Source organism: Schistocerca nitens, chromosome 3 (assembly GCF_023898315.1).
Source record: "Schistocerca nitens isolate TAMUIC-IGC-003100 chromosome 3, iqSchNite1.1, whole genome shotgun sequence".
NCBI lineage: Eukaryota > Metazoa > Arthropoda > Insecta > Orthoptera > Acrididae > Schistocerca > Schistocerca nitens.
The window spans coordinates 851,360,529-851,380,774 of record NC_064616.1 but is presented as its reverse complement, the minus strand read 5'-3'; the positions used below and the strand labels follow the sequence as shown (position 1 = coordinate 851,380,774).

Here is a 20,246-nt window from a genome sequence, read left to right as displayed (position 1 = left end):
CTAGTACAGTGTATATCCACCTTTCGCAGCAATGCAGGCTGCTGTTCTCCCATGGAGACGATCGTAGAGATGCTGGATGTAGTCCTGTGGAACGGCTTGCCATGCCATTTCCACCTGGCGCCTCAGTTGGACCAGCGTTCGTGCTGGACGTGCAGACCGCGTGAGACGACGCTTCATCCAGTCCCAAACATGCTCAATGGGGGACAGATCCGGAGATCTTGCTGGCCAGGGTAGTTGACTTACACCTTCTAGAGCACGTTGGGTGGCACGGGATACATGCGGACGTGCATTGTCCTGTTGGAACAGCAAGTTCCCTTGCCGGTCTAGGAATGGTAGAACGATGGGTTCGATGACGGTTTGGATGTACCGTGCACTATTCAGTGTCCCCTCGACGATCACCAGTGGTGTACGGCCAGTGTAGGAGATCGCTCCCCACACCATGATGCCGGGTGTTGGCCCTGTGTGCCTCGGTCATATGCAGTCCGGATTGTGGCGCTCACCTGCACGGCGCCAAACACGCATACGACCATCATTGGCACCAAGGCAGAAGCGACTCTCATGGCTGAAGACGACACGTCTCCATTCGTCCCTCCATTCACGCCTGTCGCGACACCACTGGAGGCGCGCTGCACGATGTTGGGGCGTGAGCGGAAGACGGCCTAACGGTGTGCGGGACCGTAGCCCAGCTTCATGGAGACGGTTGCGAATGGTCCTCGCCGATACCCCAGGAGCAACAGTGTCCCTAATTTGCTGGGAAGTGGCGGTGCGGTCCCCTACGGCACTGTGTAGGATCCTATGGTCTTGGCGTGCATCCGTGCGTCGCTGCGGTCCGGTCCCAGGTCGACGGGCACGTGCACCTTCCGCCGACCACTGGCGACAACATCGATGTACTGTGGAGACCTCACGCCCCATGTGTTGAGCAATTCGGCGGTACGTCCACCCGGCCTCCCGCATGCCCACTATACGCCCTCGCTCAAAGTCCGTCAACTGCACATACGGTTCACGTCCACGCTGTTGCGGCATGCTACCAGTGTTAAAGACTGCGATGGAGCTCCGTATGCCACGGCAAACTGGCTGACAATGACGGCGGCGGTGCACAAATGCTGCGCAGCTAGCGCCATTCGACGGCCAACACTGCGGTTCCTGGTGTGTCCGCTGTGCCGTGGGTGTGATCATTGCTTGTACAGCCCTCTCGCAGTGTCCGGAGCAAGTATGGTGGGTCTGACACACCGGTGTCAATGTGTCCTTTTTTCCATTTCCAGGAGTGTAGTAGCTGCTGCTGAGCAATCAACTGAATATCCATGATAATTATTAACTTTATTCATTGGTACAAGAAGATGCTGAAAAGTTCTCATCTCAATCAAGTCGATGTACTTGTGGGAAAGTTTCATAAATTTCTAATAAGGTAAAATAAGAAAAATTAGGCTTGTGCAGATGTACACAAATAAACCATCATCTCAGATCATAGAGATTCACAAGAAGTGTAGATGTATAAGCAGCTATTCTCCTGCTGATCACTCTCGAGTGTAACAGACGGGAAAATAATGGTGCTAGTACCTCACACTGTGCAGTTGCCTGTTGTTGTTGATCACTGAAATGTTAGTCTGTTGCTTCCATTATCTCCACACCTGAAAACCCTTTTCCTTCAAATATATGTTGATATTTGGAAAGAGGAAAAAGTATGATAGTACAAAATTTGATGAGTTTTCAAGCTTATCTTTTCATTTTCGCTTCTTGAACAGTACTTCATTGGCAGTTTTTGTTGGTTTGTAGTACTTTCTTCTGGTAACCTGTCAGCTTAAATATAGAATGTTTTCATTATCCCAAAATATTGTTCCTGGGACCTAGCCTGTTATTTCAGTCTTGAGTCTTACATCCTTTGACAGTTCTGTTAATATAACCATGTTTCACCGGTAACAATAGGCATCACTAAATGACCAGTATTTTATGTAATCTTCTTCTGCAAAATAAATTGATATGCTTTGCAGCAGCCTTCAGTTAACTTTACACTTACTTTGGCATTTCTGACCAAACATGCATTTTATTCATTCTCATGGTATCTACAGTATTTCAGCTATTTCTTCAGCAGAGTTTTGCAGGTATTAGTATATAAGTTCGTTGCTAGCATTTATCCCCAGAGCTGAATGTCACGGCAGAACAAAGTTTCACGCCTTCAAAAACCCATAAATCTCCCACACCATTAAATAGCCAGTTAACCCCCCCCCCCCCCCCCCTTCCTCCCCGATACTTTAAGGAATCGAACTCTCACATACGAAAAGTTTCAAATTGTATTATAGTTTGCTGTAAGTTGCTAAAGGCTCTCATGATCAAACAATGGATGAGTGTCATCTGGGTGATTTACGATCCGTTTAAAGAAAAGCTATTTTTTTTTTGGTTCATGCAAACAATCAGTGGTTTCAGTGGTTGTCATAATTCATGGCCTCAAAAGTGTTGTGCACCTTCATTCCAAAAGTCTCTCTGTACAAAGCTGACACATTAGCTCTTCACAGTGGAATGTAAATGGACCCTTTTAATCTCTGCATTTTATTGTGTCAATGAATTTCATTTCTGGTATTCTTTATGAATGCTAGGATGGTGAAGATAATGGACATGGGTTTAAATAGGAGCAGGATTTAAACCCTTGTCTTGATAATTTTGTTTGTCGGTAGCTATTGTAAATCAGTTCAGGCAAATATCAGAGTGCAGCTTTGTAAAAGAAGGCTGTATCCAATTCTTTTGTACATTATTGTAGAATAATGTGGAATGATGTTGTAAAACAAATTAAAGGAAAAGCACATGCCTGGCAGAGATTCACTGTGATAATCTTAAGATAACGTAATTCATTGACAAAAGAAGTGACTTTCAGAAGACCTGTTTGACCAGTCTTTTAAGTGTTACATATCAGTTGGGGAACCTTACCAGGTTGGATTAATAGAAGAGAGAGAGAAGATGCAATGAACAGTACCATGTTTCATCACTGGATCATTTAGTTGGCACAAGAGTGGTATGGAGATGCTCAACAATCTTCAGTTGAAGACACTACAAGGATGGCATTGTGCATCACAGAGGGGTTTATTGTTGAAATTGCTAGTGTGTACATTCTTGGAAGAGTCAGGCAACATATTACTTCCTCCTGCATAATTCAACAGATATAACCTCTGCCACACACCAGGAGCCCTCTCTCCCTCTCCCTCTCCCTCTCCCTCTCCCTCTCCCTCTCCCTCTCCCCACCCCACCCCCTCTCCCTCTCCCCTCCCCACCCCACTCCCTCTCCCTCTCCCCACCCCACTCCCTCTCCCTTCTCCATTCCTCCCTCCCCCCTCCCCCACTCTCTTCTTGCTTGCCCGCCTTCCTCCTCCTCCTCCTCCTCCTCCTCCTCCTCCATTTCAATGCATAAATCACCTAATTCCTTACATGCGGACAAGTTCAGTCTCTGCCAATTACCGAATGATGGTCTGCTCAAGATACTACCAGTAAGTACATAATTCTTAAGTTCTGTCAAGGAGAGGTTGAGAACTTTTCAGCACTGTCTCTTACATGCAAAAATTTCCTTGTGATACAACTTTTAATTGTGTCTTTTATCATAGGTTGGTGTTACCCTTAATAACTCGTGAAGTTGTTAGCCTGTTCCATGCTGGTGAAAATTCAACAGACACTTTAGACCTTAGCACGTATGGATTTTTATACGGGACATTCCCATCAGCTCCAGGAGTGTTTGTGTTTGCAACACAGTACTCAGTTGATATTGACTTGGTATGTTGACTAAATTTGCTCCTTCTCTTTATTGACACAAAGCTTCACATTATGTAAGCTGTAATGTCTTTCTTTTTGTACAGATTGCCAGTTCAATGGTTGCGTGTACCTTTGTCTCAGCTCCACTCATGTTTGTGTCAGCAAAAATGATTACTGTTGACAAAATGGCACCTTCAAGTTATCTTCAAGAGCTAGATTCATTTGCATTTGACATAAGTGTAGCTGGAATTGTTGCTTGTGTAAGTATAGTTTAATTCTTGGTGTTTTATATTTACACTAGTCAAGCTGAAATGTGTTGGTCACCAATGATATCTGTAGCAAAACAATTCTCTGTTTACAGGTATGGTTGCTGGTTATTTATATCTGTAACAAGAAGTACAAGAAAATTCTCCACAGAGTAACATTTTGCTTAATTATTTCACAGGTCAGAATTCTTTGTAATTTTTGTACTTTCCTGTGATAGTTTATGCATAAAGTAACTTCTGCTGATAAATCCTACCAATACTGCAGTGTAGATGGTGTTTTGGGATGTGCCACATACAGGTTACTGGTTTGGGTAGAAAAATATACCATTTGCATTTATTTTGGGGCTGTGTATGATTAATGAGGAGGCAAGGGAAAGAGTAAAGATGACCTGTTGTCATACAGTTGAGGCATTTGACACACACACACACACACACACACACACACAGTGTGGAGGTGCAGCAAAGGAAGGGGTAGGATTGTGGCACCAGCATGTGCTCATAACATGTGACGAAATAAGTGGTGAGTGTGGAACAGAGATTGAAGCCATAGGAATTACAGGATTGAAGGTTATGTTCTGGAGACAATGTTTACACAAAGAGTATAAAAAAAAGTGGGAATTACATTTATCTACATTAACATTATCTCCTTCAAAATATTCTCCATTAGATATTATGGATGTATGCCAGCATCTTTTCCAATCCCCAAAACACTTCTGGAACTCTTATCTTTGTGATAGCTTTTAGCTCTCATAGAAATTTGTTTTAATCTCATATACGCTTGTGAAACGATGATCCTTTAAGATTTTCTTTGTTTTTGGGAACAAAAAAGTAAAATTGGACCATATCTGATGAATATGGAAGCTGGTGCATCATTACAGTATTGTTTTTCAGCCAAAAATTTACAAACGAGTAACAAAGTAGTAACAGTTGCATTATCAGGGTCTAAAAGCCGTGAATTATTTCACCACAAACAGATTTTTTTTTTTTTTTTAATTGCATCATGCAAACAGTGTTGAACTTGTAACTAGTACTCTTTGTTGGTTGTTTGACCTTGTGGTGGGAGCCTGTGATGCTATTAAAGGTGAAGACACAGTGAACATAAACTTCACATTAGACCACACTTGTTGAACTTCCTTGTGGCCTTGGTGATCCAGAGTACTTCCATGGGGACAATTGATGCTTAGTTTTGTTGTCATACCTGCAAATCCATGTTTCATCATCTGTTATGACATGTTTCAGTAGTTCTGCATTGTTGTTGACTTCATCTACTGACTCCCGAGCAGCTTGCATTTGTCACTGTTTTTGTATGAAATTCACTACATTTTACTGTCACACATTTCATGCCCAAAGCATAAAAAACCACCCTCGACATGACACAGTTGATATGCCCACATTGTTACCAACTTCTCTGATTGTGATTCAGCATTAGTTTGTATGCATTGCTTTTACTTTTTCTCTGATTTCATCAGTTGGTGGTAAATCATTGTTTTACTAACAGCAGACTCACCAAAAGCAATACTTAACACTTCTTAAATTTAACTGCGCTTTAATCTGGTCTTACATTAATACAAATTGTCTGGTCCATTTGTATACAAAATGACTGATCACCAATACTACCAAAACACGCACAATCATTTTGACAGTTGACAAAAGACTAAATAGCCAATATGGATATCACCACACAGATAATTTTTAAATACAGTTTACCAACACAAATGTGAAAAAATCACATAAATCAGGCTAATGCAACACAAAATTACAAAATGCCCATTACTTTTTGTGCACACTTCATACCCACAGTTGGGTGAAGTTAGCGTTGGGGGACGGGAGAGGAGAGGATCCAGATAGCATAGGTTTGTTAAGTAGCCACTGAAATTAAGCCTGTTGCTTTCAGTGACAAATTCTGCCACTGGATGATGTTCTTGGTCATAGTTTGTTGGTGGCTATTCATTTGAGTGGACAGCTGGTTGGTGACCATGCCAGTACAAAATGTTGTGAAGATGGCACAGAAGAGTTGAGTGTAACATGGTTGCCTTCACAGGTGACCAACACCTGTGATGGAGCAGGATATGCATGTGGCAGGGCTGTGGTGGGTGCACAGAATATGTCTTGCTCCTGGTCTTCTACACCAATATGACCTGTATGACAAGGGAATGGGTATAGGCATGGGATAGGGAAGGACTAAAATACTTTTCAGATATGATGAATAGAGGTGTACTACTTCGGTATAAATGGAACTTTCTTCTTTTTTGGGGGAGGGGGCAGGGAGGGAGATATTCCTCATTTCAGTGCATGATGAAAGATATTTGAAGCTCTGCTTGAGGGTTTGATTAAATTGTTACAATTTCAGCAAGTGGTATTAGGTAAAAGGCATTCAACTTTGCAGGTGATAGTGGTAGTGGTTGCAGTTTCAAGTGCATATGTCAGCAGTACATGAGAGGTCTAATTATGGATGAAAACTTAGCAAGACCTTTAAAGTCTTGGACAAGAGATTGCTCACCACTGTAAATCCTTTGTGACTGGTTGTTGGTCTGTGAGGGAGAAACTTTCCGATGCTTTCTCTCACCTGCTGTAACATATCAATGCATTGAGACTGCAGTGTTGGGCCTGTGGCCAAAAATTCCGAAGCTTTTTTATGTGCCTGTCTACCACTCGGTGCCTCTAGTATGAGTTAGTGATTATCTTTGCTCTTACAATTGTTAATAATGAGAAATATTTAGCAATATTCACAATCAAATAACCACACATCAAAATGAAAATCTTTGAACTGAATATCTTTTCATATTTGAATGATTCATTATTAATCTGAATTGCAGCTTAAATGTCAAATGAATTGTAACATATGAAGTTTCATAACATAATTTGTCTTCTTATACAAGTTTAACATGCATCTTTCCACAGCTCATTGCCTGTATTGGTGTTATATTGTGGTCAGTGCTGGATCGCTCCAAAACCTGGGCCTTATACCTTCAGTTTGCATTTTACACAGTCGGTGTATACAGCTCTCGATTGTGGACTGCATTCCTGGCTATCACACTGCTGTTTTTCCAGTGTCGAAGTCTGTGTTTCGCATTGAAATTGCAGCCATATTTTATGCTTACAGGCTGGGGGTAAGTGAGATAATCATTTATATTTTATACTTTTGTTTTGCTAAGGTGGCTGCTAATAATACCAGTGTTTGTACGTTGTGTAGCAGAGACTACTTGTGAGGATTAGTTTAAAATTTTAATTATTACATGAATTTTTTTGTTAGCAGGTATGTCTCTGCAGTCCTGGTACACATTTAAGTCCCTGTACTGTAGCACCATAACACTCCACTAGAGGAGTAAAACAAAATTGCGCAGTCCATTGATAAAGTGGAGAATCAGTTCAGTTTTTGCATTTTAGGGGGACAGCATTGAACCAATCCATGCTGAGTTGAAGGAAGTGTATGGCAACAATGCAGAATTGTATGCCACAGATGCATGTGGTGTGATCACAAAAGTCTGAATGACAAAGAACAAAATGGCAGACCATCTCTCTGACAAACTGGGAATCAGAAGATAAATAAAGTCCCTGGTTGTTGGAGACCAGTGTATTACAATCGCGCCAGTAGAGGGAAGACTGCCCTACACACACACACACACACACACACACACACACACACACACACACACGCGCGACCGACGTTGACCTCGCAGTTTGGTCTCTTCCCCAAAATCAACCCCAACACACACACACAAACACACACACACACACGTACATGCACTATTCAAATGGAGTGTGGAGCTGTAGCCGTATGGAGTGTCAGGATAAAAGGGGGAATGATGGGTAGGAGAGGGATAGGCAGCAAGGGAATGGGATATGAATGTGGAACTGGCAAGTTTGCCCTGCAACAGGCAAAGGAAAACTGCATGTAGTGCATAATGCATTGGAGGGGGATTGGAGGAAGGGGTGCAAATCTCCTCTTTCCCCTCACTCCCCTCCCTTTCAAATCTATTGTGTACCTGTTACTGTGGCTGAGATATGGCTCAACCAGTTCATTCCAGAAATGAAACAACAATCAAAGCAGAGTCTAAAGTTGATGGTCATGCACTAAAGCAGGTGAAGGTGATTTTATATTCCAGAAAGGTTGTGACTAGAGACTGGATTATATGCATTTCCATGTTGCGTATGCATTTGCATATTTGGCTCATTTTCACTGGCTATTGCATATTTTAACTAAAAACTAGTGACAATGCATATTTTTGCTCTGTTTACAATATTTTTAAAATTTAGACGGGCGGTCTCTAGCTCGATTTAGTTTTGATGTCTCACAGATTGACCACGACCTAGAACTGCATACAATCACTAACCGAGTGGCTACTGCCTAGTGAAATCATTACACAAGAAGAACAGGAACAGGCAGGCAGAGTCAGTACTCCTGCACCCGTGCCCCCAGTTAACCCCCTCCACTGTCATAGCATACGCATCAGCAACAATTAAATTAAACTACACAGGCTTTTAGTCACATGTCCATTGTTTCTATTTACTTGTACACAGTTGAATGTGTTTACAATGTGTAGTGTGTAACATGTTGTGTGTCATGCTGCCCAAAAAAAGAAACATCATTTCGTGGATAGCTGACCATCCTGGAACATTTAAATATGACAGAATTGTTTTCTATTGTCAAGTTTGTGAGAGAAACTTTTTGTGCAAAAAAAAAGTCAAATAGACCAGCATGTCAAGATGAGTCTTCATATCGTAGGAATGCAGAAGAAGGGACCACAACAGCAACTTCTGACAACAGCAAGTTGCAGTAGCAGGGATTTGTCCAAAGGTAACCAAAAAAGTTGGTTTAACATGGATCTATGTGAAACATTCACTGCAAGCGATCTTCCTCTTCACAAACTTACTAACACTTCTCAAAGGCTTCCTGCACAAATATTGCTTAAATCAAAATATATCACATGAATCAACATTGCATAAAAATTACATACCGACAATTTTCATAAATGTTCTGGAAGAAATACGCAATGAACTCGAGGACAGCATTACCTGGATTTCAGGTGATGAAATTATAGACATTTGTGGCAGTTACATTGCCAATTTAATTGTTGGTGCTTTAAAAGAAGAGCGTACCTCTTCCTACTTAGCGGCCTGCAAAGAACTTGTAAAAGTAAATCATTCTATAATCGCCAGATTTGTGAATGAGGGTATTAGAAAAATATTTCCAGAATCTTCTCCTAACCACTACCAGAAAGTATTCAGAAAATGATATCAGTGTTTTAAATGTACTGATTTTTTGCATGACTGACACTTTTCCTTGTAATTGATATACAGTGCTTTTCCTCGTAATTGATATGCACAGGTTCGACTTTGAGATATAATGCATGCGGTAAGTGTCATGTTTTTTCATCATTTCATCTTGCATATTTCAAAACTTTTGATGCATTTTTTAAGCATTTTAATGCTTATTTCCATGTGTATTTTAAGATTTTTATGATGCATATCATCCAGTCTCTAGTTATGATCATCTGGTATGTGGCTTTACCATGGTTAATTCTTCATGTAAAATGTACCATGCCCTCACTTCTGGTATGCCTATGGTGTCAACTACTTCACATACTGTTAACTGCAGACCATCTAATGCCATATTGTGCACTTTATTATTATTTTAATTTGTGTTTGCGGTTTTCTGATATTATTAACATAAATGGTTCCTAAAGCTGTATGGTCCTGTTCGAATTTAGCTACCTACTTCTTAACTGTTGAAAATGTAGCACAAGACTCCTTTACCTTTTACCAACTTTGAAGGTATTTCAATTGACAATAAACCATTCAAAACACATTTTATGAAGGCGTGGCATTTCTCTGATGCAGAGTATCATGTTGGAACTACTGCAGTGATATAGGTTATGGTTCCATCGGAGCATGTTTTCTCCACAAGAAGCCTTGATGTCTAGTGCTTTGTAGGTAGACATTGATTTAAAATAGCTTCTATAGTATTCAGATTGTTCTGTGCACTGCATCATAAAATGTGTCCACATATGTAGCTCTTTGATCCTTTTTTTCTGAAATTCATGTGGATATGGAGCATATGGTCCATGCCTGGAGATAAATTGGAGTGACTCCTCATGGGAACTACATATTTTATCTTTCTGTGCTTTGTAACAACTGACAAACATATTTGCAATTTAATGTGTCCCATGTGCTGACATTCAGTAGCAATGCTATGTCTCTGTTCTTCAGAGCCCTTATGCACTACTACTTCTCATTTGTGGAGGTGTGTGGCATATTTACAAGATTGCTAGAAGGAACATTTGTCAGTGTTAAGGGAGGAATGTGAGAATTTAATGTCATTTGATGATGGGGTTACTAGGTATGGAATATGAGCTCAGCTAGGACAGTGATGGAGATGATGAGTGCCCATGTCCTGTTCAAAGGGACCATCCAAGCATTCATCTGAATTCAGGAAAACTGCAGGAGATCATATGTTTCATTTTTTAGGCTCATTTTCATCACTGCTTTTAAATGTTCTCTTTATATCAGACACTTGCTAGCATTTAGACTCAAGAACTGTTTTGATTACCAAATTACTTAGCCAGACTTTAGGATTCTTCAGCCTAGACAGTTTTTATTTTCAAAAGTGTTTGTACTGTTTTCTTTCATGACACAATTGTAGCAGCAGAGGCAACGCTTTCTGGCTGAATTGGCACATCTAGAGATGGGTGCTAATAAAAATAGGTATCCACACATCAGATTGAGAGCACTTTGTTAATGATCCCTCGTGACCAGTTAATAGATGAAGCACAAGACAGAAATGTGCCTTTTTTCTGTATTTTGAAGATATGTCTTTAAATTAAGCTGAAGATAAAGAAAAAATAAAAAAAGAAGAAAAAATATAGTTGTGATCCTCTGTCCAGCAATGAAGGCTCTGAGTCAGTCATTGATGATCTGCTTATATATAAGGTTGGCATTTTTACACTATTATGACAATGTGGTATGGCCTACATAACATGTACAATACAGGAGGAATAATGCATTAAACATAAACTGCATTTTACAACACAACAAATCTGCTGTGGTTGAAAACAATGGACATAATTCGACAAAATCTTGGTATAAATGATATTCCTGTGCAGCTCAGTGCTTAAAGAAATCTGTGGAAATGTGACTGATAAGAAGAAATTGGAATAACAGACAGTTTGAGTAATTGTGAGAGCAGTTTTCATCTGGGTAAAACTTGTATTTTGTGTAATGTATTCCCAAACAAAACTTTGTATTGTAGCTGCAACACCCCAAACCTGTAGGCTTTAGTGTGTTGCATAACAACTATAGTGTGCATTCCAACATATTCGATAGATAATAGTAATGTAATGATGTCTGCAGAGCCTTGCCATTTGTAAGTATGAAAAATAGTTTTAACTCTGATTCATTCAGAATATGTCTATATCATACTCATCCAAAGTCAGTGAACAGAGCTGACTACATCTGGCTGGAGTCACAAAAACTTACCAATCCATCAACAAACTGGAAAAAATTCTAGATACACCATCTTTCAATTTGAAATTAACTGAAAGCTTTTTCTTCACCAACACTCACTTTTAAACAAGCTGATTTTGAAACTGAATTAATTTAGGTCTAAAGGTAACAATTTTTGTACATTCTGCCAGAACTTTCCATACCATAATTTTGAAATTGTAAGTTGCAAGTTTTAATGCTTACCAGTCATTAGTGTAAGAAAGGAAAGTTTTTACAGGCAATGACAAACATACACCACTGGTACGCACAGGCTCTGTTCTGAAACATCATTTATTATGTATTCATATATATATATATATATAACCCCTTTGCAGTGTTTATGTCATAGTGGATGGAACTGATGCATTGTTAGCATGTAAGTATATTTGTGAAGAGAAATTAGTATTAAGTGCATAAATAATATTGCTTTAATTGGTACAATTACAATATGGATATGTCTAATGATTGAAATAAAATGCAGAACAACACACATTCTGACATTTATATGTTCACACATGTGTACATGCTGCAGTCCATTTATTATAGGTGTATCCTTTTTGTTTGTGCTGTATTGATGGAAAATACAATTCCTGCATATGAAAAATATCTTTTCCTTGGAAAAACTTCTCAAAAATAAAAAAAAAGTTTTAGAATATTAAGATTGTTCATTGTGCAATATTAAGATTGTTCATTGTCGCAGTCAGAGCTTCACAACTTTTACTCTAATCAGGTTTTTTTGTCATGTCATGATTTACTGTTGCCTACTGTAATAAGGGGAAATCATGGAGGAATACATATAATAGAAGAAGCAAAAGTAGCTACTACTGTGTACACTACTGGCCATTAAAATTGCTACACCAAGAAGAAATGCAGATGGTAAACGGGTATTCATTGGACAAATATATTATACTAGAACTGACATGCGATTACATTTTCACGCAATTTGGGTGCATAGATCTTGAGAAAGCAGTACCCAGAACAACCACCTCTGGCCGTAATAACGGCTTTGATATGCCTGGGCATTGAGTCAAAAAGAGCTTGGATGGCGTGTACAGGTACAGCTGCCCATGCAGCTTCAACACAATACCACAGTTCATCAAGAGTAGTGACGCGTATTCTGACGAGCCAGTTGCTCGGCCACCATTGACCAGACGTTTTCAATTGGTGAGAGATCTGGAGAATGTCCTGGCCAGGGCAGCAGTCGAACATTTTCTGTACCCAGAAAGGCCCGTACAGGACCTGCAACATGCGGTCGTGAATTATCCTGCTGAAATGTAGGGTTTCGCATGATGAAGGGTAGAGCCACGGGTCGTAACACATCTGAAATGTAACGTCCACTGTTCAAAGTGCCATCAATGCGAACAAGAGGTGACTGAGACGTGTAACCAATGGCACCCCATACCATCACGCTGGGTGATACGCCTGTATGGCGATGACGAATACACGCTTCCAATGTGCGTTCACCGCTATGTCGCCAAACACGGATGCGACCATCATGATGCTGTAAACAGAACCTGGATTCATCCGAAAAAATGACGTTTTGCCATTCGTGCACCCAGGTTCGCCGTTGAGTACACTATTGCAGGTGCTCCTGTTCGTGATGTAGCGTCAAGGGAAACCGCAGCCATGGTCTCCGACTGATAGTCCATGCTGCTGACGGTTGTTGTCTTGCATGTGTTGACTCGGATTGAGACGTGGCTGCACGATCTGTTACAGCCATGCGGATAAGATGCCTGTAACCTCGACTGCTAGTGATACGAGGCCATTGGGATCCAGCACGGCGTTCCGTATTACCCTCCTGAACCCACCAATTGCATATTCTGCTAACAGTCATTGGATCTCGACCAACGCGAGCAGCAATGTCGCAATATGATAAACCACAATCGCGAGAGGCTACAGTCCGACCTTTATCAAAGTTGTAAACGTGATGGTACGCATTTCTCCTCCTTACACGAGGCATCACAACAACGTTTCACCAGGCAATGCCGGTCAACTGCTGTTTTTGTATGAGAAATTGGTTGGAAACTTTCCTCATGTGAGCAAGTTGTAGGTGTCTCTACTGGCGCCAACCTTGTGTGAATGCTCTGAAAAGCTAATCATTTGCATATCACAGCATCTTCTTCCTGTTGGTTAAATTTCGCATCTGTAGCACGTTATCTTCGTGGTGTAGCAAGTTTAATGGCCAGTAGTGTAGTTGAGAGGTGTTGAGCAACAATCAAGTACATAAAAAAATAGTGAACTTTTGGCCACTTAACACATCAGCTACATGGTTAGCTTTACTTCTTTGATTCGTTGTTGTTGGTTATAGAAATTCTGATGTTTCTGATAATTAACATTGAGGTTTTGCCTTTTAGTAATTAGTAGTGTATACTGAAACTTTCTGATTTGTGTAAAGTGAATGTCTGTGACTGGATTTTATAGTTGTATCATTATTTGTTGCAGAATTCCCCTGGTGATTGTAATATTTTTGGTGCTCTTCGTTAAGCAAGAGGACATGTCTGTGGAAAAGTGCAACCCAAACTTTCAGTTTGGAGGGGTACAAGCTATAATAACTGTCATTTTGCTTGTTCTTTGTTTGACAGGTAAGACTTCTTCTCAAGAAGTTTATCAGGGATGAATGTGAATCCTGTTTTAGTTTTATAGTAAAGTCAGTGTGGTACATGGTAAATCTTACTTTTGATGATACAAAGGACAATCACATTACTTAATTCATATTTTAGGGCTGTTTCTCCCATGCACAAGTAAAAGGTGACTTGTATGTGTGTAATCTAGACTAATCATATTTTTATTTCGGAGCAAAATTTTTTATTGTGTTTGATGAACTTTGTATTTAGTGGTATGAATTGATACCAGTTGCTTTCTGTTACACAGGTTAATAGACTTATTTCAGTTGTTCTAATAAATCGAACTTACACATACTGATTTGATAAATACATAAATGGATGTATAAGCATTGATTTTGTGCTCCAAAAATGATCATATGTTATCATGAAAAATATTCATTAATAATAAGACAAAATTGGCATGACCGATATAGATCTGTATTTAGCACATTTGTACTCCAGTCCGACTTAAAAACTTGATTGGCCTGTACTGTTAACAGCTATATGTGATGCTCTATTGCTCCAAACATCCAAGATAAACTTTTGTTAGAAGAGAGGACAATTCTTTCCCATAATTGATACATAATAATATCCTCCCCCCCCCCCCCCCCCATGAACCATGGACCTTGCCCCATGGTGGAAAGGCTTGAATGCCTCAATGATACAGGTAACCATAGGTGCAACCACTATGGAGGGGTATCTGTAGAGAACCCAGACAAACACGAGGTTCCTCAAGAGGGGCAGCAACCTTTTCAGTAGTTGTAGGGGCATCAGTCTGGATGATAGACTGATCTAGCCTTTTAATGTCAACCGACAAGACCTTGCTGTGCTGGTATATCAGACAGCTGAAAGCAAGAGGAAACTACAGCTGTTATTTTTCCCAAGGCCCTGCAGTTCTACTATATTGTTAAATAATGATGGCATCCACTTGGATAAAATATTACAGAGGTAAAATAATCTAAAATAGTCCTCCAGTTGGGTCTCCAGGTGGAGACTACCCAGAAAGATTTCATCATCAGGAAAAACAAAACTGGTAGTCAATGGATTGGAATGTGGAGTGTTAGATCTCTTAATCAGACAGGTAGGTTAGAAAATTTAAAAAGGGAAATAGACAGATTTAAGTTTGATATAGTGGGGGATTAGTGAAATGAGCAGGACTTCTAGTTATGTGAGTGCAGGGTTATAAATGCAGAGTCAAACAGGCGTAATTCAAGAGTAGGTCTGATAATGAACAAGAAAATATGAATGTGAGTAAGCTATTACAAACAGCAAAGTGAATGCATTATTGTACCTAAAATAGACATGAAGACCACACCCACCACAGTAGTAAAAGTTTGTATGCCAACTAGCTCCTCAGATGATGAAGAGATTGAAAAAATGTATGATGAGATAAGATAAATCATATAATTAAGGGAAAAGAAAATTTAATTGTGAAGGAGGACTGGAATTTGATAGTAGGAAAAGGAAGTGAAGTAAAAATGTAGTTGAATGTGCCCCAGAGGAAAGAAATCACAGAGAAGCTGCCTGGTAGAATTTTGCACAGAGCATAATTCAATCATCACTAACTCTTAGTTTAAAGATCATGAAAGAAGATTGTGTATGTGGAAGAGACCCGGAGACAATGGAAGGATTCAGATTGGTTATATAATGGTAAGACAGAGATTTTGGAGCCAGATTTTAAAATGTAAGATGTTTCCAAGGGCAGATTTGGATTCTGATCACAGTTTATTGGTTATGAACGGTAGATTAAAACTGAAGAAATTGCAAAGAGGTTGGAAGTTAAGGAGATGGGATGTGGATAAGTTGAAAGACCCAGAGGTTGTTGAGAGTTTCAGAGGGAGCATTAGGACTGAAACAGGAGAAAGGAATACAATAGAAGATGAATGGGTAGCTTTGATAGATGAAATAGTGAAGAAAGCAGAAGATAAAGATAGGTAAATAGGCAAAGCCTAGTAGAAATCCTTGGATATCACAGAAGATATTGAATTTAATTGATGAAGAAGAAAATATAAAAATTCAGCGAACGAAGCAGGCGAAAGAGAATACAAATGTCTAAAAAATGAGATTGGCACACAACGCAAAATGGCTAATCAGGAAAGGCTGGATGACAAATGTGAGGATATGGAAGCATAGAAAATTATATTTATAGCTTTTGTAGATTAGGAGAAAGCTGTTGACAATGTCAACTGAAATACACTCTGTGAAATTCTAAAGGGAGCATGGGTAGAATACAGGGAGCAAAAGGCTATATACAACTTGTACAGAAACGAGATGGCTATTATAAGAGTGTATAAGAGTGGAGGGGGCATGAAAAGAAAGCAGTGATTGAAAAAGGAATGAGAAAAGATTGTAGCCTATCCCTAATGTTTTTCAGTCATTACATTGAACAAGCAGTAAAGGAAACAAAAGAAAATTTTTTAGAAGGAATGAAAAGTTCAGAGAGAAGAAATAAAAACTTTGAGGTTTGCCAATGACATTGTAATTCTGTAAGAGAGAGCAAAGGACTTGGAAAAACATTTGAATGGAGTAGACATCGTCTTCAAAGGAAGATGTAAGATTAACATCAACGAAAGCAAAACAAGGGTAATGGAATGTAGTTTGATTAAATCAGAAGATGCTGAGGCAATTAGATTAGGAAACAAGACACCAACAATAGTAGGTAAGTTTTGCTATTTGGACAGTAAAGTAACTGAAGATGGCAGAAGTAGAGAGGATATAAAATGCAGACTCGCAATCACAAGAAAAGCATTTCTGAAGAAGAGAAATTTGTTAACATCGAATATACATTTAAGTGTTAGAAAGTGTTTTCTGAAGGATGTGTCCTGAATGTAGCTTGTATGGAAGTGAAATGTGGTGCTACAGAAGAATGCTGAAGATTCCATGGGTACACGAGGTGCTACTCAAAATATTTGAAAAGTTCATTGTAAAAATCAGAAAATTATACTTATGTCGCAATGTCCTCTGTCATCTTCAAAGTAGTCAGCTTGGGCATGTAGACAACAATTCCAGTGTTGTTCCCAGTTTTGGAAACACTGCTGGAAATTCGCAGGTTGAAAGGTATTCAGGACCCATTGCGATTCCACTTGCATGTCTTTAGTCGAATCAAAATGTCACCCTTTCAATGTAATTTTCATCTTTGGGAACAGATAAAAATCACATGGGGCTAGGTCTGGTGAGTATGGATGGTGGGGGACTGTTGCCATGTGGTTTTTGGCCAACGAGCGAAGTGTGCGCGAGTGCATTGTCATGGTGCACCAACAATTTATTCTTTTCCTGCAACTCTGGCCATTTGCACTGAACATTTTCCCTCATTTACCTTGAAACCTCACAATAAAACTGCCCATTGACAATCTGACCAGATGGAACATGCTCCTTATGCATTATTCCCCAATGCCGAATAAAATGATCAGCATTGACTTTATGTTGCTGTGAACTTGTCGAGCTTTCTTCTGCCTTGGAGAAGATGGCATTTTCTGTTTTGATTTTAGCTGATTTGTTTCAGGGCCAAAACCATAGACCCAAGATTCATCACCTGTTATGACTCTGTATAAGAACTGCAGACACTGTCGAACTCTTTGTCGCAGCTCAGTGCATGCCTGAATCCTGGGGTTTCATTGGTTCAAGCTGAGAAAGTGAGGGACAGACTTCGCTGCAATTTGTCTTGTGTTCAGTTCATCGACTATAATTTGTTGACATGTACCATATGACAAGCCCAAGTCTGTTACAAACATAGTGAATTGTCTGCTTTCAATCTTCATGGATCATGTCTAGCACTTTCATGATTACTTCCAGTGGTGTGCATGTTGATGATCAACCAGGACTTTTTTCATCTTCCGCCATTTCTTGGCCTTCCTTGAAGGGCTTGAACCAATCAAATGTTCATGCTTGACTCAGTGCACTCTGACCAAATGCCTCTGCCAGCACGCGATGGGTTTCGCTTGCAGTTTTCTTCAATTTGAAACTGAATTTGATGCAAATCCATTGCTCCTTCATGTTATCCATTTCACAATTTGCAGAAGCACTGAAACATGTCCTGATGCACACCACTACAACTCACAACTGCATTTGTCAAAGTTGATGCAACTTTGTGCCACAGTAGCTAAGACGTGTACCTCGAGACGTCTACTGGCAGAATACCGTAATGCCATTGGTTTGACCGGTACAATGAAATTCTTGGATATTTTGTGTAGCACCTTGTACCATGTGACCAGTGAGGAAGTGCTGAGTAGAATTAAGAAGAAAAGAAATTTAAGGCATAACTTGACTAAAAGAAGGGATTGGTTGATAGGACACTGTCTGAGACACCAAGGGATCACCAGTCTAGTATTGGAGGGAAGTATGGGGAGTAAAACTTGTAGAGGGTAGCCAAGAGATGAATAAGGTATGCATGTTTAAGAGGAAGTATGTTGCAGTACATATGTGCAGATGAAGAGTCCTGCGCAGGATAGAATGGCATGGAGAGCTTCATCAAACCAGTCTTTGTACTGAAGACCACAACAACAACAACAACAATAATAATAATAATAATAAAAATAATAATAATTTAATATTTGGTCTAGTAGTCTTTTCAAAACTGACTGACTTCAGTTACTTCTTGATTCTGTAATTCCTTATTTCTGAACTGTTGTACATGTGTCCATACAACATATGATAGCAGGGCTAGTACCACGATCTTCAGGAGACAGTTTTGGATGAGAGATTGTAATATTTTAGCTTTCACTTTTATGTTATTGCATTTCAGTACCAGTATGACTGAGTGACTGAACAGATGATTGTAATCTGTTGACTGATTTTTATATAGATCCAAAATTGTTTATGGTTTTAAAAATTCTAAAGATAACATTTTGCTTTCATATTCATTGAACATTTCTTGCATAGCTTTCTTTACTTTCACTTCAACTATGTTTGTCAATGTTGCTTCATCTTCTTTTTATCTGTGTTGAAGCTTTTGCTGATTTGTGGAAACATCCTAAAATTGTCATTGAATTGTTGTTGAACCTCTAAGTTGCGTGCTATATTGATGACATAAATTTATCTTGAATGTTTCCTCTAATACTTTTGAGTACGTTCCATAGACTATCCACATTTCCCTCCCTTGAGGTGAAACAAATCGGGATGAAGTGACAGCCATTCAGCAATGAGTGCTTGGAAGTTTGTCCAGTAAGAGAACATGTTTGGATGTGCTTAGCAGTGCAGTCTTGTCCAACTAAGTTGCTGCTGTGTTATGCTGTAGTTGCTGTAAACCACTTTACTTGTTACCATGTGCTAGACCACACTGGAGTCACCATGAACAGGTACACGAACAACAAGCAAGCTGACATTCACATTGCTTATGAGTAGTGGGATGCAGTGCTGCAAGATGATGGCATACAGAACATTCATCAGACAGAAGGCTACCAGCAGCCACTATCTATAGCTTTTGAAAAATGCATGACACAGGGCTGTATTGTATTCATTTGTTATTACTACTGGTTTTGGTCATAAACCATCATCTTGGTATTTGTAGCAATGAAATGAAAGAGACCAACTAGAGAAACAACAAAAGACAAAGATTGTCATATAAATAATAAAACATACAGTGATACTTAATGAAACAATGAACACTACTATTCACATGTCACACAAATTGAGACATAAAGAGGCAGCGCTGTGTCATGCATTTTCAGAATATATTACTGCTGTTGATAACTGCCTGAAGAAAATTTTTTTTTTTTTTTAGCTCCTGTAGGGTCGTGGATTATTGCTTGAGTAAAACAGCCATATTTGGACCCAGAAAGACCAATATAGGGTGACAAAGCACAGTGAGGATGCCAAAAATTGATGAATAGGTACTCCAACATTTAGGAACAATGCCTTCAATAAGCATCAGAGTGACAGCTCATCAACTCAGTGTCACTTATTGGCTTGTTTGAAATGTTGCAAAGGCAAACAGTTTACATCCTTACCATGTGCAAAAGATTCAAGCTTTGACAGTCAAAGATTATACCTTGGTGTTAAGGCAGCATTAGTGTCCAAATAATGAGAATTTTCCCTACTTCATCCTGTGTACTGTTTAGGCTATTCGTACTAGGGAAGCAGTATTTAATGTCCACAACTCACAAGTGGGCGCATGAAAATCCCCATTACATTCAACAACAAGATCACAAGGAAAGATTTATGGTAT

General features: G+C 39.6%; 1 protein-coding gene across 1 annotated transcript in view; it reads left to right on the top strand.

Annotated features, from left to right (window-relative positions):
- The window catches only part of LOC126249448 (integral membrane protein GPR155), a 140,470-nt gene that overhangs the window by 94,452 nt on the left and 25,772 nt on the right, over positions 1-20,246 (top strand). The window contains exons 6-10 of the mRNA XM_049951101.1: positions 3,588-3,753; positions 3,837-3,992; positions 4,094-4,177; positions 6,900-7,108; positions 13,923-14,062. Coding sequence (XP_049807058.1) covers positions 3,588-3,753; positions 3,837-3,992; positions 4,094-4,177; positions 6,900-7,108; positions 13,923-14,062 — 755 coding nt within the window. The remainder of the gene's footprint in view (positions 1-3,587; positions 3,754-3,836; positions 3,993-4,093; positions 4,178-6,899; positions 7,109-13,922; positions 14,063-20,246) is intronic.